Here is a 24002-nt window from a genome sequence, read left to right as displayed (position 1 = left end):
AAATTTGAAGTGTTACGTGGGATTACCACTTAATACTATAGTCTAGTAGTATTCATCTTTACCGATAAATGAGAGGTTTTAGGTTTAATTTTCTCTAAAAGCAAATTTAACTGTATTATTGCTAGGTCATTATGAGGTTTAGACCACCTCCTTACCCCTGAAGACTTGCTATCCCAGGAAGCAAACATATTTTTTGCCAATTATTAAAAGTTGTCTTTCTGAACTTTTTCCAATTATTAAATAATGAAATACTAAAAAAGAAAGTTAAATGGTGGAAAATAATAAAACACTAATATTTGTAGAGTTTGTTGAACTGTAAAATTGTCAAGTAACAAACTTTAGTCTTCAACTGCAACAAAGTATTTAAAGAAGTCAAATTTGCGTACTCTCTTGGAAATATTCTTATTTGTAAGTTTAAATTTAGGGAACTTTAACGAAAAGCTCCCGGTACTGTTCACTTTAACGAAAAACCACATTTTTACACTAAAAAGTCAATCCTAGTACTATTCACTTTACCCTTTATTTTGTCCTTATCATTAAAACTCAAAGTTTCCAAACCCTTTTCATTAGTTTTCCTTTAAATTTAATGTAAAGAAAACAAGGATAAAGTTGGCCAAAATATAAAAATTATACTATATTTCGGTGTATGTAAGGAATGGTACTCCTGGATGTACAATGAGGAATTTAACGACTTCCAATAATGCATACTAAAAAATTCCTCCATATGGGACCTATCTTAATAGCCAATTTGGTTAAACCACATCTTCGTTGGACTTATCTTAATATTTTTTTCTCCATATGGGACTTAACCTTTTTCCTTTACACTATGTTTGGATGACGGAAATAAATTTGGAATTTGGATAAAAATCAGAATTTATAAATTGACATGCACCAAACAACAAAATTCCATGTAAATAGGTGTCATTTCCCAATTTCTATGATTGGGAGTTTAAAATTAACAAATTCCGTTTTCAATTCCATTGTTCTTTTAAGTTAACCAAACAACAAAATTCCCAAATTTTAGAAAATAAAATCCCTTCATTTCAATTTCTGTCATTTTAAAATTTCTTAATAATCTTAAATTTCTTCATCCAAACATAATGTAAAACGGCTGCTATACTGCTTCCACATCCTTATCCTTATGAGTGTGTTGCGTATACGTGAGCCGCACAATAGATTCTGTCACTAGGGCACCATCGAGGCACCGGGGCCTACGGGCTAATTAACAAGCAATCTACCGTTGAAAATCACTCAACATGAAATCTCCATTCCATGAAAACAGTATAAAAGTTGTCGAAAGGTGAAACTTTATGATGGTTGTGGTGGATGAATTAACCCGGGTAGGGTTACATGGTTGTATTTTTGTCAAACAAAGACAAGTATCCAAGGGGCGTCTAAATGCCTGTTGAGTGGGAAGAGTTGATATATGTTCCTTGCGGAGGTACTTCCATCCAATATTCAAGGGAGGAGGAGGATTTGGTCCTTAGTCCCTGTAGAGTTGGGGGCTAGTCGCATAATTTTGTCGAGCTACATATTTAGTAAAGTTAATAAATATTATATATCAGATAATTAAGAAATCTTGCATGAACTTATTATTAATAAATTATATTTATTTTTGTAATTCGGTTAATTGATTTCGAGGTGGAACTCTAAGTTCTAATGTATTTGTGGAAGTATGATTCTCTCCCCTCTTATTCACATTCACTTCCCTTCTCTTCCCTCCTCTCACACATTGTTTTTTTATCTTATTGACTTTATAAAAAAAATTAATATAAAATGTTGACGTGACTTAATCGTAACCGTTAAAATAGGAAATGAGAGAATGAGAGAGAATCCTCCTCCAAATTTGTGACTATTAAATTTCTTCGCGCAACACAATTTTAATAGCTTTGACGTCTTGACTACATAAGGGGCATTCCAGATTAACCTATGAGTTCAAAAAGCTAGCTTTAGATTTCCTTAAAAAAAGAGAAGATGATAAACTTTCAACTTCCCTGAATCAATTTGTTAACATGGGGTTGATTTAATAGAGTTCCATAAAAGGAATCGTCAACTATATACGATTATCAACCACCACAGGGTGGTTCAATGATTGGGGATGAATTTCAGGTTCGTATTTCATATGGCACGTCTTGAATCCGACTCTTAATCCACGTTGGTGAATCAAAAGATAATGGTTAGGAGAAGACTGAAATGTCTCTGTGAGTCTCTCCAATCTTGAAAGAGTGGATTGCCATGGCGTAGACACACTCTGTTAATCCTTTAATAAAATTAAAATAAAACTACATATGATTATCAAAGTATTGACATATCCTACGTTTTTTTTTTTGTATACAAATAATATTTTGTACTAAATTTATTAAATTATGATAGGGAGACTCAAATTTAAATACATAAAAAACACACTACTATAATCAACTTGATTAAATCAAAATCTACTCTTATATGCCCCCTGTAAAACACAATTACTCATATTTTGGGATGACTTCAATTGAGTGATACAAAAATTAAATGACTGAGAATAAAAAAAATATGAAAAATTATCGATTAAATCTTATATACAAAGATTTAATAGATATTTTCAACAATATATTTTGCATAAAACTCGTACTACATGTAACATAGGATTTTAACCCAATTCAATTCATACATCAAGGATCAATAATATACCAATAGGATCCTCTTCGAATCTTTTAGGTGAGGATCCTGAGAATTCGTAAATCGTGTACGTTCATCGTACATCGTGCGATCATTATTTGTCAAGTATTATTTATATTTAATTTTAAATAAAAATATTTAAAAATAATTTATGACCGCATAATATATGATGAACAGATATGATTCACGAATTCTTAGAATCCTCACAAAGATGATACAGTGAGGATCGGATTCAATAATATAGAAGAAGAAGTGACGCTCATGTCATGCATGGGACCTGCAAGCAAACACTTGCATATACTCACACTAAATTTTATTCATTGGCAACGCAACAGACGATCACTGACAGGATATTTTCGTAGTGGGGCCAGGGGGAGCATTTACCAGGTAACTTTTAATCATTGCCTCGTAGAAATTTTTTGTTCATTGTTCAACGCGGGTTTCTTTTTTCACTGTGCATGGACAATAGGAAATCATCATCATCTCTCTTTTTTTGATATAATCCACATGTAAAAAGTACGAGAAAGTGTTGAGATTATGAATCGTGCGTAAGAAATATAAGGAGTTTCACTAGTTCTTATATTGTAATTGATTTTTTTTTAATATAAAATTTGAATTTTCTTTTGAAAGAATTTGAATTTTCTTCATGTACACAAAATGTGCAGAAAAACTTGAGCGGTAATTTAATGTCGTAAGTAAAAATCTTAAGTTAAAACATAATAAATGTTATATAAGTCAATTTATAAATAAATTAAAAGTTCGGAAGACAAGTGTTATGTTTCAAATGAATGATGTTTACCACATACAGTATATTCTTAAAAGTGAGCTAGGCGCGAGACTACCACCTAGCGATATTTGGAACGTTAGCCACATGACATCAAATGAAATTCCCTAAACATGTTTTTTTTCTTCTTCTGTAGATCAACTCTAATTTAACAGTAAAGGAAAAGAAAAGGGTATGCAGCAAGTCCGCACTTATTAGTCACCATCCTTTCTCCAGTTGCAGAATTCATGTGAGGGACTTCCTGGATTCTGACTTTTCCACTGCACAGATGGAGCCGTTACTATCTGGTTAATTATGTATACTCCATTTGTTCTTATGGGATTGTAGGATGTCTGAAATACCCTTACACGCTAATAGTAAAACTCTTTCAATTATTTTTGGATGGAAATATGTGCACGCTATTATAACTTCGATTATGTACACGGTCTAACTTTGATTAATATACCTCCGTTTAAATTCGGAAGTCTCTGTTCAATGAGTTTCTTCGTGTGCTCCCTCTGCCATCTTATAGTTTTTTCGTGAATTATCATGTCAACATTATAAAACATTGTGCGAATAATATGAGGTAGCAGAGAGTCTCACATTTGAAAGAGTCCCAACAACATTTCTCTTGCAGGTAAAACAACTAAATGTAAAAAGAGAAATACTACGGGGACGCTCTCAAAAGTGAAAGTTCTTTATGAACTCTCTATTACCTCATGTTTTAGCATAATATTTTATGATGTTGGCACGAAAATTGACTTTATATGGACTCTCTGCAAACGCAAATGAACTCTAATGTCAAAAGAATGTCACTTTGGAGAAATTTTTCAATGTGTTGGGAACACAGCCTGGTACACTAAGTGTCATAATACAAGTTTGGTGACTTGAAATTTTTTTTCCAACTAATTGTGTTATGACACTTCGTCTACTGGACTTAGACACACAAAAAAATATCTTGTTACCTTGAGTTACTTATCAATTAATCGAGAAAATTGGAGTACTAATTTCTAAATTTTGATCTAATTAGAGCTTTAATTATTGAACTAAGTATTTATCACGATGTGTATTAATAATCCTTTTGTATAATATCATTAGAACTTTCGTCCAAAATAAAGAATTTTAAGAGACGAAAATTATAGAAGTGTGACAAATATAAAGATCAAAAGTCCAATTAAGTCATAATCTAAAGACTAATGCTCTAATTTTTTTTAATTAATAGTTAATGAAATAATATATAGTCATACTTTGTTGTCAATTTTTATGACAAAATGGCCAGCAGGAGGTCCGTTGGCTGAGCTGTTTGGACCACTTACAGACCTTTTATGGTACATTTTCTTGTATTTAAATGATACTTAGCAAATTTAATAAGAACAATAATGTTCATACATGATTATTAAGTCTGAAGACTGTACAGACGGCAACATTTGTCTTTTATTCTGGCACTTTTTAGTCTTTAGCTGGATTTCATTTCGTTCAAAATTATAGGATTCTTAAAGTTTTATTATACGATATGAAATTAGGCATTCCGTGAAGCTAACTTTGTTATGGGTGTTGTTACAAATCTAGGTATCACTCGTTATATAGTCTCTTTAATCTTGAGAGCACTGCTACTTGCCTCTTTCCGTTGTAATTTCTTTTATAACTTTGTTCGACTATATTAGATTATGTTTGTAACTTGAAAATACTTTGTTCTTTAATTTTTTTTTGCCAACAAAACGAAAAGACAATATTTTGAACAATATTTTGAACAATATATCAACCAAAGTGAATTAACAAGAGCAGACCCATTCAATGGCAAGGGCGGACAACTCCCCACTCGGCCTCGAAGAAAAATCTCGTTATCGGTGTTGGATTTTTGTCATCCAACAATTGGGCAAGGCAGGGTGCTAAACGCCCATAAATCTCATCTTCGACTTGAAATCAGCAATCATTTTTGTCTTTTTATCTTCTCTATTTCAAAATCAATTCACCTATGTTCTCCGAATTCACTCAAATTTCTCTATCTCCAACTTTTTTCCTCAGTCATTCAGACGACAGTATTGCTAAGACTCGCTCGCCAACAAAGAAAAATTAAGGCAAGAACGTCATAACAAGTTTCGAAGATGTACCTCAGTTAAGTTGCACCTAAAAAAGCTTACATGTAATTAAACAATAATTTAAGTTGAATTAAAAAACTACAACTAAGACTGACATGGAATACATGATTAGTAGGTGACAAGAAAATGTAATATAATATAATATATTTATGGTGTAGAATGTAGATATACTAGATACAACTTTACGAAACAATTTGGTACAAGAGCAAGCAAGACAGCGAATGATTAAGTTAACTCCATAATTAGGTGCTACAGTACAAGATAATTAAGCTCATTGCCCCCACCCCCACTTCAAAACAATCACCAACCTAGGGCAAAATAGTAAATTCAGACACCGGTCCTCCTTTAATAAACAGTCTTTCGACTTTCCAACTCTCCCAAATACATATCATCATCCCTTAAAATCCACACACTCTCACACACACTCTCTCTCTCTAGGCATTTTCCATCCAAACCGTCACCATGTCCCTGTTTAACACTCAGTTCTCCTTCTTCTTCCTCACAGTCTTTCCATGGACCTTTCTCCTCTTTCTCTCTCTACCCCTCTCTCTCTCCTCCACCAACATCCATGACCTCCTTATCTCCCAGGGGCTGCCACCTGGCCTCCTCCCAAAGGAGGTCAAGTCCTACACTCTCTCAGACAACGGGGAGCTCCAGGTCTTCCTTGATGCCCCATGCCTCACAAAATATGAGAACAGGGTTTTCTTTGAGAGTGTTCTGAGGGCAAATCTCAGCTATGGAAGCCTCATTGGGGTCGAGGGTTTGTCTCAGGAGGAGCTCTTTCTTTGGCTGCCGGTCAAAGACATCATTGTTGATGATCCAAAATCAGGTCTCATTCTCTTTGACATTGGGGTTGCTCACAAACAGCTTTCTTTATCACTCTTTGAAGATCCCCCTGACTGTAAACCATCAGGTAATCAATTCACGGAAAATGATTTTCACACAGCCCTATTTATTTTTGTCGTTGATTCTCCTTTTATTTATTCAATCAAACGATGGATATATACAAGAGTTTCTAGGGTGAAGAGTAGGGTGTGTAGAAATTACTGATCTTAATTCATTTCTATTTTTTTTTTCATTTAATTATGTTTTTTAAGTTCTGTTTGTGCAGTTAATCTGTAACATGTGTTGCAGTTTCTATTGATGTTGGTTTCTGGGTGGTTTTTTTTTTTTTTAGGATTTTAATCTGTCATGTCTCATTTCTGGTGATAAATATTGTGCATGTTAGTGTTTCATATGTTGGAAGGACTTGTTTTTTATTTGTAGTTCTTTGTTTGTTTTATTCCTTAAAAGATATATTTTTTCTTTGCCCTTATTTTCTGTTCCTACACCTGATGTATCAAAATTTCCCTATAAACAATTAAAAAATGATAATATTGGTAGAAATTTCCTGTATAAAAACAAAAGAAACAAACTTTTGTTGTTGGTTGATCTTTTGAGGGAATTGATTAGGCTTCTAGCTAGCTAGCATTTCATATTATAAGTGTACTAATATATATATATATATATATATTTTATACAACCGATAGTCTAAAATACTAGGATTTATAGATATTTTTAGGCGGCTGTTTAGTATTAGGGTTCAATAATATTTTTCAATTTCAGATTTAATTTTGTTAAAGGTAAATTTGAATCACATTATTGTTAACTCTATTGTGAGGCTACACTCACAATTTTCCTTTTAATGTAAATAATATCGTTTATTCAAAAGAAAAAAAAGAAGACATTTTTAAGCAGGTATATACGGCATAAATACTATACCGATGTACTAACCAAACTCACGTCTGCAATAAATATTACATACTTTTAAAGTTTGCATGTAAAATGGTGGTCTTGATCCTTGAGCGCCTAACAATTTTCATGTGACTGTTTGCAGGTGTGCTGAAGAATCATGTGAGGAAGGCGAAAGGCTTTTGGGGTCTGAGATAGGGAGAGTGGAGATGCCAACTTGTTTCCAACTATGTCGTCTTCTACTAGACTACTTCTATAGAATATTAATGCAATTTTTAATATTTTAAATAGCACTAAGTGTAACATGGTTAATTGGCTTGATATTATTAGAGGGTTTTGAGCAAGGGGATTGTAAAGATGTGAACTCCTGGAATCAGATTAACGGTTCTCATTAATCTTCTAGCTTTTGACCAAGTTTTTTTTCTTTTTGAACAAACAATATTAGCTGGAAAACTGGGGTAAGCATTACAATAGTCCAGTAATGATGTAGTTCAAATAGCTTTTGACGAGAATTGAATATAAAACTTCTCACTTACAAGCAAAGAAGGATATCATTACACCGTAGTATTAAGTGGGGGTAGTCCAAGTTTTTAAATTATGTGATGTATTGCCAATAGAAAATAACTACGTCATCGAATCATCAATAATTACGTCATATAGTTTATAAAATATAATTTAAATAGGTGTGTTTTCTAATTCATCAAATGAGAATCCTCTCCGGATCCTCAAATTATGTCTGTTTATCGTAAATTTCGTTAAATACTATTTATATTTAATTTTAAATAAAAATATTTAAAATGATTTCTGATTCTACGATATATTATGAACGGATACGAAGGATCCCCGGAATCTTCATTCTAAATCGTCTAATCTGTTTGATTAAGCGAAGCAAAAGATCAAATTCATTTATTCCCTTCGGGTAAATTATATTATATTTTCATGTTTGACTTGGCAAGGAAATAATTTTTGTTTTTGTAAATGGTATTTCTATTAAACTAATCTCTGCGCCGAATCTGCCGACTCTCCATCTGCTTGGTAGTAAGTGAGCCACTTTGAAACTGTCAATCGACATCCTACTCCTGGTTCAAAATTATAGAGGCTAATTGTACTTTCTGTTTGTTTTGTTTTTTTGTTTTTATTAATGATAGGGTTAATGGCAGATAAATCATCTATTTGAATTTTATTTTGCAAACCATATAATGTGGTGGTTGATAATTGAATTTCCTGTTTAAATTATAAAAGTAATAATTCAATCATCAACCAAAACATCATGAGTTAATAAAATATGGTTTAAGTAGATAGCATTTTTAACATCACTTTTTTTGTGTAATACTAGGAAGACCATCAATTTAAATCATATAACATGATTGCTAATTATTGGATTCGTAAATATTGAATAATATGTTTATTTACTATTAGTGATATATCACATAATTTACAAATGTGTCTAAAAAGTCGTTCTACCTAGTATTACTCTCTTCCTAATGTTAAATCTTAACCATTTATTAACACCTAGGGGGCGTTTGTTTGTCCTCACTAAGTGGGACTGGACTGGACTGGACTAGCTGTTAGTCTAATACTGTGTTTGTTCTATGCTGGGACTAACATTAATGAGACTAAAGGGGACTAGCATGGATAAAACCCTTCACTAAGAGGTCTTAGCGAGACCCCCCAATAACCATGGGACTAGCTAAGACTATCCTCTCTCGTCCTCGTCATGCTCAACAACCACTCCCGATAGACTTCTCGTCATCTCCGGTCACCTAGATCATAATAAAATATTAATAATTTATATATTAAATAATATAATATTAGAATTTGTTATTATCCAGCTTCTTAGTCCAACACTGCACCAAATGCTTTACTAAGTTAGTCCAGCTTAGTCTAGTCTAAACCAGTCCAGCTTAGTCCTTAAAGCTAGTCTAGTCCGAGATAGTCCGGCGTAACAAACGCTCCCTATATCTCCACAGCACAAGGTGAAATGGCAATTTGATCTTTTATCACAAAATAAAATATTGGGCAGTAATGTATGTAAATCAAATTTTGCTATTTTTTAATCCTCACTTATATGCCATCATAGTATCACTAATTAAAAATAGTAATAAAAAAAGCCCCCACTCTCTCTCTCTCTCTCTCTCTCTCTCTCTCAAACTTCAGATATTTTTTTCGAGAATTGTTATTAGTACTAAAAAAATCTCATTTTGCATTTTAAGCTTTCTATAATTAGAAGGAAAAATATATTTGCTAAGAGAGTAGAATAAGAATTTTGGAATGCTAATAACAATTTTCTTTTCTTTTTTTTTTCTTTTTAAAATTTTTATATTTACACACACAATTTCATCTAGTAATAGCTTTGCAAGTGGCCCTCTGCCACAATGGTGAAGATAAGTATTGCCCTTACACTACGACGTGAGTTCAAACCCCGTCGACACTCTAATCTAACATCTAATCTAGTAATACCTTTAAATAAATTAATATTTGGGTACTACTCAACGAACTATCCAATTTGTTGACAATCTCACGAGGCCACTAAAACTTTAACACCTATAATATCAAACTATATCTTGCTAACCAAACATCCACCACTCTTTTTGAACCTATAACCAGACACCATGTTTCTTCTTCCTTCCCTTCCAAACTGCCATGACATATCCTACCGTGGTTCTTCGTCTACCCCACCAACCCAAGCCCATCTCCTCTTTTGATCTGACGGTTTAGAGCATTTTTTAATGGAGATTTCGAAAGATACATATACATATTTATTTAGGGGTGTGATATCCACACACCCCATTTTACTTCTCACACACCCTTCCAATTTTCGACCGTTGGATCGGATAAATTGAAGAAAATTAAAGATAAAAATTAACAAGGGTGTGTGAGAAGTAATTTGGGGTGTGTGGATAGCACACCCCTTTATTTAATGGTTGACGTGGTAATATCAAATTTTCTCTTTCTCCAACATATATATATATATATATAGTTTTGTTATAAATGATATTTGTAGGGTTCATTTTTAAAAAGAAATCAATTAAATTAAATTTTCAAGATTTATGATTGATGCATTAATGAGACCACACAATAAAATAATTAAAAAAATTAATTGACAACACCTTTTCTCATATTTCAAAATTGATCACAACAAAGAATTCATATGTCAATCTATAAGATTAACATATCAATTGGAGCTTATTTCTACTTTCAAATTGGATTGCATGATATTCCACATAGGATATAACATCTTCTTTGAAGATGGTCTTACTTGTCACTAATAACTCCTTCATCAACATATTCAGCAACATACATTCCTGTTCAATTTTGATCTGAAACCAAAAATCCAATTCATAAACTCGCTTTCTGCGATTTAGGTTTTCGATTTCGGTTTGGGGTTGGGTTCTTGGTGCTGGTTTAGCTTTGTTTCAAGTGAAATACCAGAGCAACAAAAGTTGTGGTGATGCTCTCCAGCTTCTTACTACGTATGGCAGAAAACTCCAGTCTCACTTTCGATAGAGTGAAAGCAGAATGTTGGGCAATTTTGGGTGAGAGAGAATAAAGGTGTTGGTTCAGTAGAATGAGTGCATGTTTGCTACCAAAATAGTTGATGGGATATGGGTGCCTTTTAGCTCACCACCTCAAGTGGCGGTAGTGGTGATAATGTTCATCATCCTATTTATTATCAAGGAATGAGTTTCAATTGTGAGATTTGTGTCTATCCACTACATAAATTTCAAAATTAAAACTTATTTAATGGTGATACATAGGGTAGTGAGCAAAAATATTCCCGACAGGTTGTTTTGTGAGTTAAAGAAAGAAAGACATGTGTTATTTTCTTGTTGTGCCACATAACAAGGTCAATTTATTGGGTACTGACCGGTCATTACTCAAGTATTGTTATTAAAAAAGGAAAAATTAGTATCCGATCCCTAGTTCTTACTGTTCATTGACTAAGACCTTATTAGTTCTCAAATTTTGATTCAAGTCCCTAGCATTTATGTGATAATGAATTTACATGTTTATTATATAATTTTTTAATATAAAAATTAGTAATTAATTTAGGGTTTAATACTCACACCTCTATTAATTACTTCTAATTAATTTTCAATTCAAACATTTCCAAAATAATAAAAAATTAAATTAAATTAAGTTTGTACCTATTAGTTTATATATATATATATATATATATATATATATATATATATATATATATATATATATATATAAAGATTCTCAATTTTTTAATCTTAAATGTATCCATTCATATAATTTTTTAATTTTTTTAATCTTAAATGTACCCATTCTCAAATATATCAATTTGTTATATGTAAAATGTACCTTTTTTTTAATATAAAATCCATTCAAATTTTTTAGTCCATGTTTAAACTTATATGGGTACATTCCTTTTTCGTTAATTTGAGAATGTATCCATGTTTTGGTACAATAACTTTTTTTGTTAATTTTGGTTAATGTACCCATACATATATGTACACACACACACACAATATAATAGAGAGTATAATTTATATTTTATTATTTTTAATCCCATAAATTATGGGTTTTATTTAAAATCTCATTAATATAAACAATTACAAATTTCAATTTTTAGTTTTCAATTTAAAATATATAGTAACTTACATTATTACATTAATGTCAGGGACCTCAATAAAAAACTAAACACTAACAAGGTTTCAATCAAAGAATATTGATAGCTAGAGACCGCATCAAAAGTGTACCTTAAAAAAATGATAATGGTTTTGAAATTTAAACTTGAAGGTGTGCATGTTTGCTAGGTAGACCAAACCTCAAAATTTAAACTTGAATATGGAAGGTGAAGTATACTGCTTTAACCAACTTGAAAATGTCTAGGATAAGCGTTTTGAATTTTTTTTTATTTTTTGAAAAGCTAAATTCATTACCAACAAAGCAATATTATAGAAAAGGAGGTCCAAATACAAACATAAGCACAAAATAGAGGAATGACCCAAATGCAAAAGTAAGCACTAAACATAAGAATGGACCCTCTATACAAACAAAAGTTAGAGCCCAATACAGAAATTGGAGCCCACAACAGAAAAAACCAAAACACAAAGAAGCCCTATCAACTTCTGCTCTCTCTCTCTATTACTGTCCTCGCCAAAGCTTGAACACCAAAGAGGGGATTGAAGCCTCGACAGGAGATCTGCAGAGAATGGTGTTGTAGCATCTTACCAGAACCAGCAACCAACGTCATCATCAAGCGATCAAAGGATGGGTCAAATGTGACCCATGAACTACACAACTCACCACTGCAGATGTGAAATCCACAAAAATGGTAAGGTGAGATAAGGGCACCAGCAGCAAACGAATACAAGAAGACATCAAAAGCAGAAGGCCCAAAAGGAAAAACATCTGATGAAACCTTAATCCCCATAAAATACAAGCCACATGACTGGCTCAACTACCGAAATAGTTTTAGTTCGGAGTGTTTCATTGGCAATGGACTCTTTGGGATGGGCCTCATTTTCCTAGTTGTTTTAGCTTGTGTAAGTTTGTTTTGATTTAAAACGTTGGTGTTTTGATTTTTTGGGAGATAAAATGAAATCCTTGTCAACAGAGGCAAATCCCAGTGCGGGTAAATGAGTAGCGATTCAAAGAAAAGCACAATGGGCAATGGGGATAGGCCTCAATGGTGATGGCCTCAAAGAGTTGAATTCGAAATGGAGAAGTTAAAAATACGTATATGTTGTAGCTGGAAAAAAAATTACTTATTTTGATGGTTCCGTTCATCTAAATTTTTTTATCTAAGGAAATTATGGTCACTTAACGTTTGATCTTAATTTACAAATGAGTGGTCATTTAACTTTTTTTATCATACTTTCTCCTCTATGGTTGAATTAAAATCGAACAATAACTGACCATAATTTCTTTGAACCATGTGAGTAGGATGCTGCATTGTGAATACCAATATATATATATAGAAAATGAATGAAAATTGGAATGAAAAAAAACCTGATGTTCATACTTCTATGTAAAAACCTTTTATATAGAAAACCCTAAAGAGAGCTTTTTTTTTTTTTTTAATGCATCGATATTTTTACACTAAGGGGAGGAGAAGTTTGGCTAAACCACATAATGAGCAACCTAATTTGATATCGAATTCAAACCCTAAAGAGTGCTTAAACTTATAGATAAATCGTTCCAATAAACTTGAATGTAAAATGATCTAAACTTTGAATCTTGCACACTTAAATGAATAATGATAATGCTAAATTTGAGAAATCAAGATAATTCTATTTAAACATCATTCTTGCATGTCACACAATAAATCTTACCTATTTTATATCAAATTAAAAGAAGTTAAATAAAAATTCTAACAAAGAAAAAATAATTCATCTACAAATTTTTCTACTATGCGCCAAAACATTGTGTCACTAATATACACTAGATTTTTAGGCAGTTGAATTTCTTGAACTTTTTGACCAAATAAAAACGTTAACTTTAAGGGGGCGTTTGTTACAGCTCCTTAGGAGGGACTGGCTTGGACTAGCTTAAATAGGACTATAATCTTGTGTTTGGTGGCTAGCGGGACTAACATTAATGGCACTAGGTGGGACTCGCTTTCACAAACTCCTTCACTAGCTGGTCTTAGCGAGAGACCCCGACACCCATAGGACTAGCTAAGACCTTCCATCGTCCTCTCTTGCCTTCGTCCACTCTCGCTGCATCTTTATCTCTTTCGTCTGCTTCGCTGCCCTGGGTTCATCGACCTCGATTTTCTACGGCATGGGATTCAATGAAAGCTGGAAGTTGGAGAGGCGTAGGGACAAGTAAGTTTATAGAGATTGGAGAAAATGGAAATAGGAGGGAGAGGCGGAGGGACATGGGGAAAAAAGGGTAAGGAGGATGGAGAGGCGGGTGGAGAAATAAGGTTACAGAGAGATTGGAGAAGGGGAAAAAGGGAAAGGGGATGGAGGAAAGGGAAATAGGAGGGAGAGGTGGAGGGACAAAAATGGGGTAAAAGGGAAAGGGGGATGGAGAGGTGTAGGGACAAGTTAACAGAGATCGGAGAAGGGGAAAAAGGGAAAGGAAGATTGGAGAGGATGATGATTATAGAAGAAGGAAAAAACAAGATAAAGTAATAATAAAATATTAATCAATATATATTAAATTAATATAAAATAATATAATATTGTAATCCTGCTTCTTAGTCCGACACTGCACCAAACGCTTCACTAAACTAGTCTAGCTTAGTCTAGTCTAAGCCAGTCCAGCTTAGTCCCTGAAGCTAGTCCAGTCCGAGACAGTCCGGTGCAACAAACGCAATATTGAATGCATGCCGTACATCGAATTGATGATAAAATTTTACTTTCTTTCTGTCCTCATTGAACCAGGATCCTCTCCTGAGCAGTTTCCTAGGGATCCTAGGGATCCCACAATCTTGTCCATTCATTTTATATCGTGCGGTCAGTTTTCGTTAGATACTATTTATATTTGAATTTTAAAATTTAAATTTTAAATAATTTCTGACCGCACGATATATGATGAATGAACATAATTGTGGGATCCCTATGATCCCTAGGAACTGCTCAGGAGAGCATCCTCCTCCGTCCTCATTGAGCGTAACTACGACCTCTGTTTTTCAGTTTCTAGTTCTTGATTTAAATTATTTTTAAAATTAAACATAAAACCTAAAAAAAGTTGGATAAATTGAAAATATCGGGTTTTAATTAAATAAAAAATTGAAGATACTTTAAAAGAACGGCAACCAAAAACAAGTTAACGAAAATAATATTAATAATCCACGTGGCAACCCAACAGCGATCATTAAAGATGACAGTGCTGCGTGGAGGTAATACGGAAATTTCCTCGTGGAAGGAACTTTAATAAAAAATTGTTAATACTGTTTATTTTAACGAAAAATTACATTTTTACATTAAAAATTTAATTATTTACTTTACCATTTATTTTGTCCATATCGTTAAACCTCAAAGTTTCTATTATTTTTCTTTCAGATTACGTTTCCATTCAATTTCTCACAAAAAAGAAAATAAATAAATAATCCTTTTCTTTCTCTCTCTCCCTCTCTCTCTCTCTCTCTCTCTCCCCACACACTCTCTCTCCTCCACAAATTCGTATAAATCCGATTATCCTCCGATAAACATCAATCGGCGAGAGAGAGAAAGCGCGAGAGGTTTCAGGTTTGTACTTTCTAGGGTTTTACCACTCTCACAGCCGTAAAAAATTATGGGAGGTGGCGGAGTCATGAGGTCGGTGGCAAAGGTGGCCGGGATCGGCGGCGTTGTCCACGGTGGCATACTCCGCGGCGCGCCGGGCGTTTCTTCGCCGACTGGCCATTCGGTCCGCAAGGCCTCAATTCCCGTGGCAGTGACCCTCACGGCTCAGAATCACGGCGGAGCTGAAGTGGCGGCGATCGAGAAGCCTGCGTGGGACGCGGGCGACGAATTTGTCGACTGGCAGGTGGTCGGCGCCGGAGAAGATGATCTGGTGATGTCGGGCGGCGAGCCGATGCCGAGGGTTGTCTTCGACGCTGCGCCGAGCTTCAAGGAGGCCAAAGAGGCTACCGCTGAATTGAAAGACGCCCTCGATAAGTATAATTTCTCCACAAATTAAAATGATAAATTAATTTAATTGTGTTATTTATTGTTTATATTTTCCAACGAATTTCCATTCTATTTTGTGTAGCTTGTGTTATGCTCTGTTTGGTTAACGAGAAAAGTAAGAGAGAAAATTGCAGAATTATGAAAATTTACTTTTCCGCAATTATTGGAAATTTACATTTCTTGTGGAATTGATTTATTTGAATTAGAAATTGCAAAATAGAAAGCGAATGTTTGAGATTGTGCTTTTCTAGTTTTTGGGAATTTTTCATTTGGGATAAATGAAATTATTGAATTGTTGAAGCCGATTTTGTTGTTGTATATGAATGGGTGAAGAAATTATGCACTTTTTTGGGTAAAATTTGGAAGAAATTAATTATGGAAATGGTTTCGGTGTGAAGAAAATAGATTTTTTGAGTTTATTGGTTTTTGAATGGAATTAACAATTTCTGGTTATCCACATGACCTCGATTGATCCGTAGATGTCTTCGTTGAACATTTGCTTGTATTTGTGATTTCGTATTTTGGGAGGTCCAAAGTTTTCCCCTTCTATAAGCGTGATCGGTTGGACCGTTATGAGGCACCAAATTTTTAAGATTGAAAGAGTTTTCCTTTATTTTATTGATCTATATGTATAATCTGTAGACAAACATTCGTTCTATCACGCGTACTGTACATGAACTTTCAGGGTATATCTTTCTTCACCCAAATCTACTGATTCTGGGGAGCAGTCTGCTGCTGATAATGTGGCTGGACTGTCTCTGATCACAAACCCTGAACCTGAGGAGATGGAATCCCTACTTCTTACTAGGACTTCAGTGCCGAAACATGCTCTTCGGGCATTTGAAATGCTGAGTCAAAGTTCTGAAGCTCAGGTAATTGATTCCATCCATTGCCTTTCTTTGAACATGAAATTTGGCATGTGACTTTTCTTCTTAAAATGTAAAGATGGATGGCTTTGTATAATTTGTTAGCGGACTTAATTTATTTTCTTGGTTTCATTCCCCCAGAATGTTGTTGCTTCAATTGCAAGTGACCCGAATATCTGGAATGCTATGATGGAAAATTCTGCGGTCAAGCAATTTATGGCCAACAAGAACTATAATCATTACATGGAAGAATATGCAGCAGATACCTATCCAGTTTCACACAAGAAGCTTGAAGACGAATCAGAGAAATCTGACCGCTTGGAAGATATGCTCGGTGGTTTTGTGAAGAAAATCAAGATGACAGTGGAGAAGTGGGTCAGCGATTTGTCGTCATTCATCCAGAACATTTTCGAACCCCCTGCAGGTGAGACTGAAGCAGATGGAGGGAATACAAAGTCAGTTGTAGCATCTGCGTTCATGGGACTAGCAGTTATGGTTGTTATGGTGGTCTTGCTGAAGCGTGGCTAGTTAATTCTAGGTGAATCTGCCGAAAAAACAATCCCAAATGTGTTTTATCTCTGCCTAATGAGCGTTGTGGAATAAATAAAAACAAATTTGATGCCGAAAGTATTGCCATCAGATGAGCAGGCCGCGTGTGTATTTCTTTAGTGTAAGTACATCTTTTTCTTTTTCTGTTGATAAATGATTTAACTGATCGTTTAATCAAATAGAGAAGCTAGTTAGATAGCATGTACAGCTTATGCAGCTTCGGTGCTCGGATTATTGTTATGGTCAACTTTCTGTGAATGTTTTGTTGTAAGGTTTTCGTTATGATTTATGCGTTTAGAATGCTTGATCTTGACTAGTTATGCGTTTAGAATGCTTGATCTTGACTTGTTTGGTATTCTATTTGAAATTTTTTATTATTTCTCAAAACATTTCTTAAGAACATTTCTTGAAACAATTTTCTTTAAGACTAAAAAACTTGATTGGTTTGTGTTTTAAAAATTTTAAATCTTATAACTTCAACTAGACAAAGAGATTTAAAAAGAGGGGGTTGCAATAGAGGGAGAAAGAGGAGAGAGGATGAAAGAAAGTAAGAGATGATTGAAGGAAAGAGAAAGAAGAGAGGATCGGACGAGATAGAGAGAAACATGGGTAAGAGAAAGAACCGAGAGGATGAAGAGAGCAGATTAGAGAAGAGACGAAAAAGGTAAAAAAAGAGGAGAGGGAAAAAAGAAAAGATAGAGGGATAGATTTGGAGTGAGAGAGGAGGAGGGAGCGAAAAGAAATGAGTGAGTTTAAGTTTAAAAACTCTAAAAACTCACTTTTTATGTTTTTAGAGAATAGACTATATTTTTTTGTCAGTCTTGAGTTCAGTTTTTGAAAATAGTCATATCAAACAAGTTTCTAAGGTCTAAAACTTGAAAATTGTTTTTAAGTTTAAAAAGTTAGATTCAAATAGAGTACCAAACAGACCCTGCACTGGTTGAAGTTTTATTTCTGTTTGGCTTTGCGCTGTGAATTCAAACAGTTTTTTCATCACATGTTCCTTGTTTTTTAATATAATTTTGTTTTCAGTTTTATGAAACGAATATTGACCAAGAGAGATAAAACGAATATTGACCAAGAGAGAGAATCGAACACAGGATCGCATGCGAATAGATAAACGTCGTTAAACGCCACAAATAAAAGACAAGGTAAAAAGAGTAAACAATGTAATTCATTTGATACATTTGGCTGGGGTTCACTTCTGAGTGGTTAAAACCATTTCTTATAACTACAAACTGTTATTTCCGACGGAGCGTTGATTACGATGAAAGTTACAAATCTTAAATCTTGGATCTTTGTAAATCTACAAAGCTGATAGTAGCTAGTTGAGTCACTCAGCACTACGGTCTGGTGGTATTTCTCATCCCCTGTAAGTAAAATATCTTAGGTTCGAATATCATGGATAACGAATTCGATACCAAATTAGGTTATCCATTGTGTGACTTAACTATTCTCCTCCTCTCATTAGTGTAAAAATATATCCTTGTACTCAGGAAAAAAAAAATAGTAGCTAGTCGAACATTGTGGGGATTCGGGCTCTTGGGCTTTCCCATTTGGCAAACACGTTTCTCCTGTGCTGCCGATCATTCTCCTCTTCTGCCGAAAAAATGGATCTTCGAGACATCATTGGTGTTGCACTAGTCATTACTTATGTACATGACGTCCTCCTTTGATATGTTCATCTTCCCCTTGTCTCTTCTACCGTTTACTTGTGTCCGACCAGGTTCCCCTCGCTGAAAACAACACAGATTTAACACACAGCAAATGCAAACAGACTACAATAATGGTAACAGCAACACAATAATGAAAGATCGCATCGGGGTACAACGAGCGTGCGCTCACCTTCCTCAAGACAAATGCCAAATAGAGATAAGCTACTTCCCATTCGTCTTTCGATAGTGTGCCTGGATATTGACAAGCGGAATGAGATGCATTATCAGACACAAGCAACCGAAACCATATTTTCACAGTTGATAGGCAACAAACTTACTTTGATCTTGGTTACCATCGCCTAATGCACCAAGCCTCCGCATTAACTCCACAAATTCTGGCTTTTTCATATACTCATGAACAAATTCGTGGTTGTTCTTCACAAAAACTAGCTCCATATCATACTGCAAAAGGTGAATTCATTCATATGAATACGAGAAGATTCTTAGCCTAACAAGTAGGAAAACGTTTCAGATAGCTCCTATCACATAGCAGTGTGTGCTTCTGAATGCACTTCTGTCACCGTTTGTGCTGATAACCTTAATAGCAATTTCAAGAGGATGAAAGAAGATAGTATACCTCTTCAACCAGCGATTTGAAAACATGAAAGGGGACAATCCATTCCGGGCAATCAACAGCATCCTCCAGGTGAAACTTGTACTTGATACCAAAGGGGCTCGAAGACTTGAATTTCTGCAGCCATACAAGAAGTATTTGTCAAATTAGGAATAATTACAAATAGTTTATAGATTCTAATGTCTCAGGTTGGAGAATAGCCAAATTGAAAAACAAAGCATCTGAGTAAAGTCATACCTTTTCAGAAAAGTCATCATCAAAACGTATCCAGTAGACGCTATTACCAAAGACCAATCCTTCAGCTGGACATCACAACGAAAATAGGATCTCCGATAAATAATGGTTAAAGTAGTCTGCTATGCCCAAGAATCTTAATGCGAAACATAAGAGAATGAAATGGGAAATACGTATATCTAATGAATTTCACCATCTACTCGCCCAGAGAGAAAATATTGCTTATGAGACAAATGACTGCAGTTATCAGAGTGTCAAATTTGTTTCCGTTTCCTAGGTCACAGTTTAACATGACTCTCAAAGGAAATGAATCAACAAGGAATAAAATAAACCTTCTCTAAGCTTTTTGATAATCACATTCGCATCGGGCATTGTTCCAATAAAAGTACCGCCAGGTCGCAGTAAAGCAGATACATTAGCCAAGGCTCGCCGTGCACGTGCCTCAGTAGACCAGGAATAATGCAAGGCAAACTGCAAAATAAAATGTGTTTTAATGGGTCTGTTTCAAAGGCTTTCCTCCCCTCAAATCTTTTAATTACTATACAGTATAAGGTAGAAACTAGAAAGCCATTAGTGCCCAACAGGCTCACCTGGCAACTGACAACATCAAAGGGGGCATCGTCAGCCAGGACTTTATCCAGGCGAACCTGAAACCATGCAAATGCATAGCATTAATAATCATATGGTATACAAGCACCACGCAGCGTTTCCACATATGCTGCTTCCTAATGGCTTCTTTTTTGATAGAGTGAAGCAAAGGCAAGCTCCCTAGGAACAAAACAATGGCTTAGTTAGCAGCTATTAAATTTGCAATTACCTCATAGCAATCTCCACACATAAGATGCGCAGGAAATGTAAACTTTTTACGACGCTGATGATGGTCGGCATCGCCATTGTAACGGGTACGACAATCTTCTATCTGTACAAATATTTGAACACAATAATAAGATGGTTGATGACGGCTCACTTTTAAAAATAATAACACTGTAGGCAAGAGGCAGACAGCAAAAATGACTTCCAACATTCTTGCTAAGGTCTTGAGAAAAAATGTCACTCATTTTTCATCAGACAAATACATACACATAAAGAATATTTCATACATGAAAGAGAAGGATGACATTCAAAAAGATCTTTACTGTCATAAAAACTGGGAAATCTATCACTACATGATGAGATGGTGCAAATAAAAGAAAAACTAAAAGTAAATCACAAGCAAAGAAAAAACAGAAGTTGCTTAGGTCGGAAAAATAGCCTTAAACCCTCTCAAGTCTCAACTCACCTACGGAACAATACCATATCATCCTAACCTGGATTTGTCCACATGATACAGTCTGCCAAACTCATACCTCGTTTGACAAGGAAAATACTTTCCTTCCATACCAAATAAAAACTAAATAACTATTGCAAATAAAATTTCTCCCAAACATTAATGAATTGAATAGAGGACACTTCACAATAGCAATAATGTAGGACAAATATTAGTCAATAAGTACTAATGCAAATTTTCCAACATTGATGAATAGAATAGATGACAATTCACAAAAGCTATAATGTCAGGCAACTAGAAGTCTATTACTACTAATGCAAAATTACACATCCTGAAATGTAGGTTAGTGGCTGTGTAGAAATACAGCAAAAAATGGTCCTCGAATCAATTTTTCTACTCCATTAAAAGATAACTAGTTGACTACGATGAAGAGCTTAAACAGACCCAACAAAGCTTTTATCAAAAAGAAAAATGATAACAAATAAGCTAAGTATAACCAAATTTAAGTACTTACCGAGCCTTCAGCGATATCAATTCCAACATAATACGCAATTTTAGCCTTGTCCCATTTGATGAGATCACCTCCCTAGCCAATAGAATACATTCAAAAGAGAACGTTTAGTGGAAGGAAGGGTAAGAGAAAATATACAAATGAACCAGCAATACCTTGCCACATGCAAGATCCAGGACAGCATCTCCTCTATGAGCATATAGCTGGATTAAAACACTCTTAATCTGGTCAACAGGATAAGGAACTATAATCAACTAAAACGTAAGGAGTGTGATCAAACCATTTTGGAGTATTTAGAAGACTAAAAGACAAACCCAATTGTTAAGCTTCTTTAAATGGATGATTGGACTAGCTTCTCGTTCTTCTAGAGTTTGATTCGTCCTTGCACTGTAATGATCGGCCACTTTACGTGCGAATTTTTTTGTGGTTTCATCCTCCAAGAATTCTGAATCACCTAAGACCACAAAGTAATAAACCATGATTAGAAAAACATGAAGATATATTGTCCTTTGTTGGCTATTACACACACACATAGGCAAAAAAGAAAACATACATATTTGCTTTCCTTTGTTTCTGCTATAAAATATAGTAAGAATTAGAAAATTCAAAATTATAGTCACATTCCCTTCTTCTCAGTTTCCTCTGTTACAAAATAAGTTGGGGAACTAAAAATCCCAGGTTCGAATGAATCACCCTAGTAATCAGGCACACAGAATAATTGAATAAAGGGTAAACTGGCAATCCAAAACACAAACAAATAAGAAAAAAAGGTTCAAACTGTTACAATTCTCTTCAAATTCCTTCACTTTATCAGCAAAAACCCACAAAACCCAGATCCAAAAACTCCCAAAATAACCAAAAAGATTGCGAATTCAGCACAAGGAATAAAAAATCGGAACCAGAAAACAAAAGGGTTTATGTTATTTACCTTCTGGGTTGTGTTTGAATCTCGATTGGGGAGGCCCGAGAGAGGTGGAGGACGATTCCGAGTACCCTCGTTTCATGGGCAAGAATCGAAATAGCACCGGCACACTACTCTGCGAGGAAGAACCGAATGCCGGCGCACAATTAGAGCTTTGATAACAAGAAGCAAAGGGAAGCGAAACAGGGACAGACAGCAACGTTATTTTTGTTTATATCTGTTGTGTTTAATAATTATTTATTAGTGAGGTGAGATTTGAGAGAGACAAGGAACGAAGGATAATTGAAAGGTAGCTTTGAGTGGTGTTTTTATGTATCAGATTTTATGTCTGCAGGTTGTGTGGACCTCGCATTTGGGACCGCCTTCAGAATAAATCCTTTTGCTTTTACCGTTTTGTTAGAAGCATGTCAACAAAAGTTCCGGGTGCTTCTTTAGAGCATCTCTAAACGAGGTGAAATTTTTAGTGTGCTGAGAATAATCTGTTATACCAGATGCAGAATTTAATTGTTTAAATTTTATTTTTTAAGTTTTTAATTAATTATATTATTACATATAGGGTACCAGTCGTGTTTTTAATATTTTGAAAAATCTCTCTTGAAGAAGATGTCAGATACAAAACATTAAATTTAAATTTGATGGTTTATCCAAATTTTATGAGTCCATCCAATATGTCATAAAGTTTGATTTTATATTAAGCTTTTTAGCCAAAATGAACTTTGAAATTTGCATAACATATCACTTTAGTCTCTGAGATTGAAAATCAATAGAAATAGTCCATGAGATTGTCCACCATCCATCATTTTGGTCATTCCGTTAAAAACTCCGTTAAGTGTCCCGGAACTCTTGGCCGAAAGTTTGGGCAATTTTCAAAGTTTCATAACTCAATCTTTTCTTAACCAAATTTGACCCATAATATATCAAAATGAAGATAGGAAAGTGTAGAACAAGATTATATCTATTTGGAAGCCCAATGGTTGTCAGAGATGGCCAGAAAATAGCCTGAAAGGGGATTGGTCCGCGGGAAAACTGAAAAACTCGTCAGAAACTGAGTAAACTTTAAACGTTCATAACTTCTTCAATACTCAATGAAATCGAGTGATTCAAAAATGAAAATCATACTTCTCGATGAGACGAAGAGAATGTTATCTTTCTAGACAGCTAAATCGTAGTGGTTTGGCTTAAAAACGGCTCGAAAGTGGTTGTCTTGGTCTCACGATGGCCACTTTCGAGTCATTTTCCTGCCAAACCAAGGCAAATTAGCCGTCAAGAAGGTACCATTCTCTTCATCTCATTGAAAAGTATGATGTTTGTTTTTGAATCACTTGATTTCGTTGAGTATTGAAGAAGTTATGAACGTTTAAATTTATCCAGTTTCCGGCGAGTTTTTCAGTTTTCTCGCGGACCAATCACCTTTTAGGCTATTTTTTGACCATCTCCGGCAACCATTGGGCTTCCAAATAGGTATAATCTTGTTCTACACTTTCCTATCTTCATTTTGATATATTATGGGTCAAATTTG

At 34.5% G+C, this 24002-nt stretch overlaps 3 protein-coding genes across 4 annotated transcripts; 2 read left to right on the top strand and 1 right to left on the bottom strand.

Moving 5' to 3' along the window:
- The first annotated feature begins 5892 nt into the window (after positions 1 to 5892).
- LOC126588816 (uncharacterized) lies at positions 5893 to 7646 on the top strand. Its single transcript, XM_050253946.1, has 2 exons — positions 5893 to 6433; positions 7397 to 7646. The coding sequence occupies exons 1-2, from the start codon at positions 5983 to 5985 to the stop codon at positions 7447 to 7449; spliced, it is 504 nt and encodes a 167-aa protein (XP_050109903.1). The 5' UTR covers positions 5893 to 5982; the 3' UTR covers positions 7450 to 7646.
- A 7625-nt stretch (positions 7647 to 15271) lies between these two features.
- Positions 15272 to 17576, top strand: LOC126588809 (uncharacterized). The gene is made up of 3 exons (XM_050253935.1): positions 15272 to 15833; positions 16531 to 16717; positions 16853 to 17576. The coding sequence occupies exons 1-3, from the start codon at positions 15469 to 15471 to the stop codon at positions 17237 to 17239; spliced, it is 939 nt and encodes a 312-aa protein (XP_050109892.1). The 5' UTR covers positions 15272 to 15468; the 3' UTR covers positions 17240 to 17576.
- An 845-nt stretch (positions 17577 to 18421) lies between these two features.
- LOC126588807 (mRNA cap guanine-N7 methyltransferase 1-like) lies at positions 18422 to 22836 on the bottom strand. Of its 2 annotated transcripts, none has more exons than XM_050253933.1 (12): positions 22490 to 22836; positions 21876 to 22015; positions 21717 to 21764; positions 21565 to 21636; positions 20601 to 20702; positions 20374 to 20430; positions 20116 to 20254; positions 19787 to 19851; positions 19553 to 19666; positions 19254 to 19377; positions 19106 to 19167; positions 18422 to 18996 (listed from the first exon to the last, which is right to left on the bottom strand). In XM_050253933.1, the coding sequence occupies exons 1-12, from the start codon at positions 22563 to 22565 to the stop codon at positions 18901 to 18903; spliced, it is 1095 nt and encodes a 364-aa protein (XP_050109890.1). In that variant the 5' UTR covers positions 22566 to 22836; the 3' UTR covers positions 18422 to 18900. The 2 variants fall into 2 exon arrangements, with proteins under 2 accessions (XP_050109890.1, XP_050109889.1); XM_050253932.1 differs by having other exon boundaries at positions 21717 to 21785; positions 22490 to 22835.
- Positions 22837 to 24002: the final 1166 nt, after the last annotated feature.

Source organism: Malus sylvestris, chromosome 11 (assembly GCF_916048215.2).
Source record: "Malus sylvestris chromosome 11, drMalSylv7.2, whole genome shotgun sequence".
Classification (NCBI taxonomy): domain Eukaryota; kingdom Viridiplantae; phylum Streptophyta; class Magnoliopsida; order Rosales; family Rosaceae; genus Malus; species Malus sylvestris.
Note: the sequence above shows the minus strand (reverse complement) of the source record. Positions and strands in the feature narration are given on the sequence as shown.